The 8,868-nt window shown below is 35.0% G+C and overlaps 1 protein-coding gene across 1 annotated transcript; it reads left to right on the top strand.

Annotated features, from left to right (window-relative positions):
* The first annotated feature begins 7,916 nt into the window (after positions 1-7,916).
* Positions 7,917-8,504, top strand: LOC122270234 (tigger transposable element-derived protein 6-like). The gene has a single exon (XM_043046865.1). It carries the CDS (start codon positions 7,917-7,919, stop codon positions 8,502-8,504), a length of 588 nt encoding a protein of 195 aa, XP_042902799.1.
* The last annotated feature ends 364 nt before the right edge of the window (positions 8,505-8,868 follow it).

The following is an 8,868-nucleotide window of genomic DNA, read 5'->3' as shown; positions in this document are numbered from 1 at the left end:
AAAATCGTTATTATTTTTTCAATAGTAATGATTATAAGATGTCTACCGATTCATGATTTCATACTCATTTTTCATTATGAGCCCCAACAATGCAGTGTTCGAGTTACTTTTCATAAATTAAAGGAAAAATTCATTACCTCTGGGGAAATCCTTCCACAAAAAGAGTCAAATTAAAATCTGGCTGTTACGTTATGTCTTTTTTTTCCTTTTTTTTTCCCAACAGATGGAGGTCTTTCTGCCCTGCAGCTGACGTGAACACCTCTCGTATCCTTTACTTGCATAACGATTTATTTAACACTAAGCATACCATAACGAGTCAAATGAACGTTTAAGAACTTTTCCATCGCTTATCATCTTGTCGTTTATGCACATTTGACTCCATGACTTTTTTCAACAATTATATACAGTTAATACTCGATTATTATTTGTATTTTGTTTGTTTCGAATAACACTTGTCGTATACCTATTTCTACCTCAACAGGTCATTTGACTGGGAGAACAATTTATTGCTTTATAAGGATCAGAAATGAAGATGTCATGCGTGTGCAACGTATTGCATTCGATGAGTTGCACCTTTCTGCATTGCGTAGTTTGTTCAATCAGAATAATTGTGAATTCAAATTTCAAGAAAGTGCCTAAAATTTCAGATTGGCATTTTTTGTATCAGAAAAAGTGACAAAATGTTTTGGTAAGTAGCTTGCTCATATTTTATTTTGATAGCTTTACTTCATTTCTAACTACCTGTTAGTTTTTACCCAGAAAAATGCCGAAACAATCGAGACAGCTCAAATTCTTAGAAGAAAAAATATTAATTATAAGAATAATTATAAGTATTACAGAAATAATAATAATGAGAAGAAGTATGTTTGCGGAAAATGTACAATGGAAACCCCCTGCACATGTAAAAAATGCGTTGAGAAATGAATTAAAAATTCTTATTCTTTAGGATACATAAAAATTGGTTTCATTATTATTAATTTTTTAGTTTATTTCCTTCCTAACATCCATATTTCATGCATTCAACCAAGAAGTATGAAGTTGACCGGTTATGTTAGAAATAGGTATATATTAAGTCTTGGTATGCTTAGTGTTTAAAAAATGTCCTTTTACTATTTTGCTTGAACCAGCTCTTCAAATATCTGCAGCTAAATATCCCCAAAACAAGCGGGTATTTGACATTCCCTTCAAAATCTGTCGGCAATGCTTTAAATCAAAAGAGGGGGGATAATATTATTATTAATGTCAGCGTCGGCAGCAGATCATAATTCAGAATGCAGCGTAATCTGCTGAGGCGATCTTCGAGAAGGACACCTCCAGGTCCGCTTAAAGACGATTATCGAGACAGGATTGCTGTTTGGACAATTTAACAATAAATTATGTTTCAAGTGTTCTTTGCATCGCAGGCACAAGGTTAAAGTGTAAATTCAAACGTCACAAAAGCTGACGTTAGCACTTCGTTTTGTCGCACCAAGCGAAATATGGCTACCGTAAATGGTTGGCTCAACGCATCGCCCATATTATCAAAATGGGTGATCTTCCCATGCGATCCGACGTCGGATCTGGATGAGAGGCGTTCATCATTTTAATCGCGCTATAACCAGTCTGCAAGATCTGCTGTTATAAATAACGAGTTTCATTAAATTAAAAAGTTGGGGAATAACCTCTTAAAGGCGTGGAGTTATAACACGAAGAGAAGCTTTCATTATAAACTACCTTTCATGATAAAAAAAATAATAATAAATAAAATAAAGAATAAAAACTGTTTGGATTTTAAAATAGACAAACAGATTGAATATTTAAAACAAATATTTTACATTTAATTTTTAAGTGTTTTTTTTTTTTTTTTAAAGACAACTTTTAAAGATAGATTTTCTCACCTCTGGTTGAAAATCATTAAATTCAATGAATAATACATAATAAAACTAATGCTCATGCTTTATGCACTTAATTTAGTTTTTCTCTTTTTTATTCTTTCATTTTAGAGTAGAAAAAAAATTAAATTAAGTGAAAAATTTACTGGCATCGCTATTGCCCGAACAAAAGTCTAATCATAAACAAACTTATGTTTCTTATTTACTGACCATGGTAACATTCTTCAATGTATTTAGAACTAAATAGCAGCGTCTATTTCTTGCTTTTCCAATTCTGAATTGCTCTTTTAATAAATTAATTAATATTTTTTTCTCACACTTTTAAGGGGACATGTAATATTGAAGCAGGTTAAAGTACAAGTTTGTCACTAAAATAATCAAAAGATTCAATTTGACCTGAAATCAGAATGATTAAACTGTAACACAACATGTAAAATAAAATTGTCATAAATTATAATAATGTTCAATTATAGCAAATAATTCTGAAAAATATTTGCACATATTTGTAAAATTCGCTTAGCTAAAGATAATTCCATGCAAAAAATAAATTTTACTATTTATTATTTTATTAAATAAAAGTAAAAAAATGAATTGTAAGGTGTAAAGTTTCTTACATAATTTTAAAGTATTTAATTTTACATGGCGAAATACAAAATTTGAGGGGAATCAGCCGAATAGTTAATGAGAAATGAAATTTTAAAAATGCGACGTTTTGAAAATTTGTTTTCTCAGAAACTATTCGACCGATTTCGCTCAACTTTTGCATTTTACGATGTAAGGTTATATTCCTCAAAAGGATGCAGAAAATTGTACACCTCACAATTTAAAATTTTTTCGAAAGTAATAAAAAAATAACAAATATTTACCAAAAGTTTTTTTTGCATAGAATTATCTTTGGATAATGGAATTTTATAATTATGTGCAAGAATTTTTCATTTCGTTTAAAAAGTTCTCGAGATATAGTGAAATTCGCAAAAAGTAAAATTAACATTAAGTCGTCAAAGCTTTGGAACGCTCTCCTGACCAAAAGATTGGAACCATATTTCCTAGATTGTGACTACTCCCTATATTTTGGGGGTCAGAAATTCGAATCTGTCGAAAAAGGGTATGTTTATCCAGAAAAAGAACGTTTTTGTGTCTGATTTCATAACTTACAATATCGTCTGCACTTGTTTATTCTATTTGAAGTTACCCCTTCGAACCATTAAGATTGAGTCTTAGAACGTGAAGATCCAATCATTCGATCAAAAGTTACTTAGGGTGGTCCGTTTTTTATTTTGCTTACTGTACAAACTACCTTGTCTTATTTAGGAGAGAGTTTACTCGTGCTCGGAGAATTATTCGAGAAGTTTTACAGGAATGACAACAATGCAGGCAATATAGAACAAAACCAACAAATGTTCTAACTCCTCCATTGCCACCACATAGAGTGAATAAAGTTGCTGCTTTTAAGGTGTCTAGAATAGATTTAGCTGCACCATTACTTTTATAAGATAGGAGTAAAGTATGGATAGTACTTTTCATTAGTGGTGTGTACAGAACCGTGCATCTAGAACTATCGTTTGTCTAAAGTAAGAACTCCCCTAGCCATTCGTCTTGATCCGTGGCTATGGTAACGAGGTATAACTATTTCAAGTAGGGGTGTGGGGTCATTTTTGTTTAGGACATGTTTTTGCTAGGGTCGGTTAGAGAACGGGAATCTTTTTCTTCGGCCTACTGTGTTAGCCTTAGAGTGAAAAGGAGCTACCTTCCCCTGAAATGTGTTATTCTTGTTTTCAAAGCAGCAGACTGCCTCAGACTTTGCGGCGGGGTGAGTTCTTACAATAGACGAACTATAGTTACGACCCTTTCGACTGCGATTTTAATTCAAGCTATACGATGATTTATTGTAAGAAAAGGGCGACCATTAGTGATACACATAGACAATGCTACAGATTTTTGTGGAACTTTAAGAGCTCTTAATAGCTTAAATTGAAAAGTTCTGCTCAAATCAATTGTTCTGCTTCTTCAAATTAGGATTGCATTTTAACCTTCTGCGTGGTGTGTGGTATGGTGGATGCTGAAAGCCTAGGGTGAAATTGGTTAAGGGTTTACTTCGGAATAACTTAGGATGAGCGGGCCACGAGCATGAAGAGTTGGTTACTTTTCCTTGCGGTGTCGAATCTAATGTAAACAGCTGTTCAGTGACGAATTTATCCGATGATCCAAATCAAACCAAGGTCGTTAACAGCAGTCCTGTTTATTTTATTATTTTATAACCGTCATTGAACAGCCGACCCAATTTAGCTTCCGTAGCCTTGTAATTTTGAACCCAAACCAGAAGACCATGGAACTCCTGGATCAAGTATTGCTGCTGAGTACTAATTGCTGATTTAGTACGCAGTTCCAAGTTACTGATCAATAGAAGAAAATTGAAATCAGTGGGTTTAGTTGTATCTAATAACTTTAAACGTATAAAATGGCGAATTGCCAGTATACTTGAGCTTTTTAGAGGTGAATAGAGTGAGTTGCAAAACTAAGGGTTAGGAATGGACACATCTCCACATCCGTCCAATCCTCTTGAAATATACTACGGTGAGCTAACACATCTTTAAGTTGAAGCTGGTTTTGATTCGATTTTTCCAACAAATATGACCCACAATCAATCAGTGAATCTACAATATGAGAATATCAAATAAAAAAGGAATCTGTGTAAGAAAGCTACAACTCAAAGATGGGTCGAACAATGAAAATGGCTGTCCGATTTAGCTGTGAATGTGGTTTTAAAGCGATGATAAGTTCCGTGTATATGACGGCAGTCATACACAAAAATCTGGAAGCATTTTAGAGCTGAAGTGAACTGATCCAGATCAGGCTTGACTCTTTTAAAGACCTTGTGAACTTCCTGGTTGCGCCAACTGCATTCACAAAATTGCATTCGCTACTATATCATGACTCACCAAGGTTATCAGACAACAATGATGGTTATTTTTGTTATGTTGTATAAAAACATGAAAGAACATATATGTTCGCTTTACTCATTTTACCCATTTTTGTTAATTGTTTTGTCTTTCTTTATAGTTTTGAATTTTTTTTTCTTCTGAAGAGTAGGTACTGATTGTATATATATATCAGTGGAACCTGTAAAAGTGACCATCTGGGTAAAGTGAGTGGAGACCATTTTCTACCAGCTTTATTTTCCTCCTTAAGAAGTACATGTGTTTGTCTAAAATAAGAACTCCACCAGACATTCATCTGGACCTGTGGTGGTGACTATGGTAACGAGGTATGACTATTTCAATTAGGGGTGCGGGGTCACTGTTTTGGAGGGATTTCTGCTCGGGTCAGCGGGAGAAAGGGAATCTTTTTCTTCTGTCTATTGTGTTAGTACTAGAGTGAAACTACCCTCCCTAAAATGAGCCATTCTTGATTCCACAGCACCAGACGGCCTCAGAGTTTGTGGCGGGAGGAGTTCCTAGCTTAGGCAGACTATAGGAATTTATCTCCTATAGTGACCACCTACCTATAGTGACCACCTGCTGAACGTGTAAAGTGACTAGTTCATCCTTCTTTTTAATGACATTTGCACCTGTCCAAGGTGACCTTCTCTTTCCTCTGCTCATCTAAGATGTGTAAGAAACTGGTTTTTGAAGATGGGGAGATGGGACTGCGTACCTCCCACCCTTTTTTAAAAAGGGTTCCTTTTATCATATGTTCTCAGAAATTCTAAGAGTAAACTTGCGCATTCACTGTGCTGCTTTTGACTGTGATATACCTACATGCGATACTTCCGTTGATCAAGATTCCGATATGTTTATAAATGAAAAACACGAAGAAGATTGTGTTAATGAAGAGGAAGTTCAAATGGAAGAAAATGATGAATTTTCCGAAGCAGAAATGTTAAAGATGTGCAAGAACATGAAAACGTAGGTCCTAAGAAACTGTCCACAAATGTTAGATTTATTACGGAATTTTAAAGGAATGATTGAAAAAATAATTGTTGAAGAGAAGTGTTTTAGGCAACGAAAAATTTCTGAATTTTTTACTGTAAGTGGAATTTCATTAAAATTTGTAGAATTTTTTAATGAATGTTTTGTTATAGCTTGTAATGAAAATGTTATGAATAATTAACCAAAATAAAAACAAGTATTAATTAAAGTGCATTTTGTCATTATATGTTATTTAAATCGATTACTACGGAAGTTCTCCAACTAATACCAAAAGAAATGAGGTGAGTTTTATGTTAATTATCTTTCATGTGATAAACCTATTTTAGTTATTTGGGTTGTTAATTAATTAAATTATTACTGAATATAGTTCAGTTTTTCGAATGTGCATTTAACCCTATGTATATTGTCCTTTTTAAAGAGTCTTCATAAAGTGACCACCTCTATATATATTGACCTTTTGACTTGGTCTTGAGGGTGGTCACTTTAGACAAGTTCCACTATATATATATAAGTTCAAAATGTAGAATAAAACAAAGAAAAATTATAGTCATGTGAAAAGAAAAAAAAGGGGGGGAATAATAAGTAAAAAAATAACAAGCAACAGTTTAAAAAAAAAAATGATGAAATTTTATTTAAAGAACCGGAAAAAAATCGGAAAATNAATGTGATCACGGTTAATGTTATCAAACGTTTAATGTTATCAAAATCGCTTAGTCCCGTCCGCTTAGATCAAAATACATTGAAAAATCCTCGTTTATTGTAATCAAATGTTCGTTTATTGTTATCAGTTTAGAGGTAAATTTTATTTTCCTGAAATCAATAAAAACAAGAAGGAAAACTTTTTTTTGTGTTTTGTGAAGTGTTTCCCGAAACTTACCAAAAATCCAAACGGGGCTCGTATATTATCTTTTAAACACGTGTTATTATGAGGGGGGGGGGTATTTTGCCATTTTCGGTAAAGTATTGTAAAATTCCGTAGCACTGTGCTATTTCAAATTCCCGGAAATCCTAAATAAAGAGAAAAGAAGACCTGCCACTAACAAGTCAATGTTTGTCACGAGCCCCTTTTTAGAAGAACTAAACAATGTGACAGATGATATGTCCCAGCCACTATGGTAGGGGGGTAAGGGGTGACCTTCAAAAGAGAACATTGTTTCGGGTATGCCACTTGACCTTGGCAGGTCGCTTAGCCAGTCGCTATTGGTCAAACAATAAAATTGGGGGGGTAGTGAAACTGCCTCATCTAAGTGCTTAAAAGACGCATGTAGATGTATGTATGCTGATCCGTATACGCATGTATACGGATCAGCATACATTTTCACTTTACCATAGTTCATACGGTTTGTAACCTGATTTGTTTTTTATAATGGAAAGAAAACGGAGAGATCTTACTGTGAAAGAAAAGGTTGACATTTTAAATCGTTACGATAAATTGCCAAAAATGAGTCAAAGGAATGCTGCTGTTCAATTGAAAGTTTCGCAGCCGCTTTTGTGCAAAATTTTAAAAAATTGTGAAGATATCGAAAAAAAGTGCACTTTGAACGAAAATCTGAATTGTAAAAGAAATCGAGATGGAAAAGGCAAAGAGGTTGAATCTGCATTAAAACTCTGGTTCACAAACGTTCGGGAGAGGGACGCTCGTGTTAATGGTCCAATTTTGCGCCAAAAAGTTGAAGATATAGCTGCAAAATTGGGTAAAGGAAACTTCGTAGCCACAGAAGGATGGTTCCACCGCTGGAAAAAGAGGCAGAACATACTCTTCCGNGTTAATGGTCCAATTTTGCGCCAAAAAGCTGAAGATATAGTTGCAAAATTGGGTAAAGGAAACTTCGTAGCCACAGAAGGATGGTTCCACCGCTGGAAAAAGAGGCAGAACATACTCTTCTGAAGGACACATGGTGAACAAAAAGATGCCGATAATGTAGCCGCAGATCAGTGGATTAAAGAAGAATGGCCTAAACTTATTGCCATATAATCACATGAAGATGTATATAACGCAGATGAAACTGGCCTATATTTTCGTGCGTTGCCTGAACACACCTACATGTTTCAGAAGGAAAGTACGCAAGGGTGTAAAACCTCCAAGGAGCGCCTAACTGTGCTATGTTGCGCTAGTATGACCGGCACTAAAGAAAAACTTTTAGTGATTGGAAAAAGTAAGAAGCCCCGCTGTTTCAAAGGTGTGAAAAATCTGCCCGTCGATTATTTTGCCAACAAAACGGCGTGGATGACTACCACCATCTTTAACGAATGGCTGTTGAAATGGGACAAGCGACTAAAACGGAACATACTCCTGCTCATAGACAACTGCACTGCGCATGATGTAACTGTTTCATTAAAAAAGATAAATATCGTGTTCTTACCACCGAACACCACTTCTTTAATTCAACCGTATGACCAGGGAATTATCCCCACCTTGAAGGCATATTACAGAAAGGAAATGCGTTCAAGGATCTTAGAAAATATCGAAGACCAAGACGTTGAAGATCTTAATGCGAACGCTCTAGCCAAAAAAACAAATGTTTTGGATGCCATACATTTGTTAACAATGTCATGGAATAATGTCTCGGAAAGAACAATTCGAAATTGTTTTAGTCATGGAGGATTTTGTCAACCAGAGGACAACAATGCTGCTGTAATGAAAGAAATGGAAGACGTTTTCAATCCCCCGCCCGATATGAATGCTGAAGATTTTGAAGCATAGATGCAGATCGACGAGAAGGTTGAGACTTCTACTTCGTTAACTGATGAGGACATTTGTGAAGCCGTATGTGTCAAAGATCCAGCTTCGTCACAAGATTCTGATGCCGATGATGGACCCGAAAGTGCTATCGAGGACAAAATTCCGACGCCTGCTCAGATGAGGGAGGCACTTCGAGTCTTACGGCTAGGTGTGCAAAACAAAGCCGACGCGGAACACTTTCATAAACATTATGATTATGAGCGATTCGTAAATGACTTGCTTCGAAAGAATGCTAAACAATCGACAATTGATGATTTCTTTTTCAGTTAATAATTAACCTTTTGTATTTTGTATTGTTTTCTGCAGTTCATCATTAAATATGTAA

This window comes from Parasteatoda tepidariorum, chromosome 4 (assembly GCF_043381705.1).
Source record: "Parasteatoda tepidariorum isolate YZ-2023 chromosome 4, CAS_Ptep_4.0, whole genome shotgun sequence".
Classification (NCBI taxonomy): domain Eukaryota; kingdom Metazoa; phylum Arthropoda; class Arachnida; order Araneae; family Theridiidae; genus Parasteatoda; species Parasteatoda tepidariorum.
The sequence above is the reverse complement of the archived record's forward strand: the minus strand, read 5'-3'. Positions and strand labels throughout refer to the sequence as shown.

What these genes read in the sequence shown, in the direction of transcription:
- LOC122270234 (XM_043046865.1), top strand. Translation starts at nt 7,917, where the DNA reads ATGACCGGCACTAAAGAAAAACTTTTAGTGATTGGAAAAAGTAAGAAG.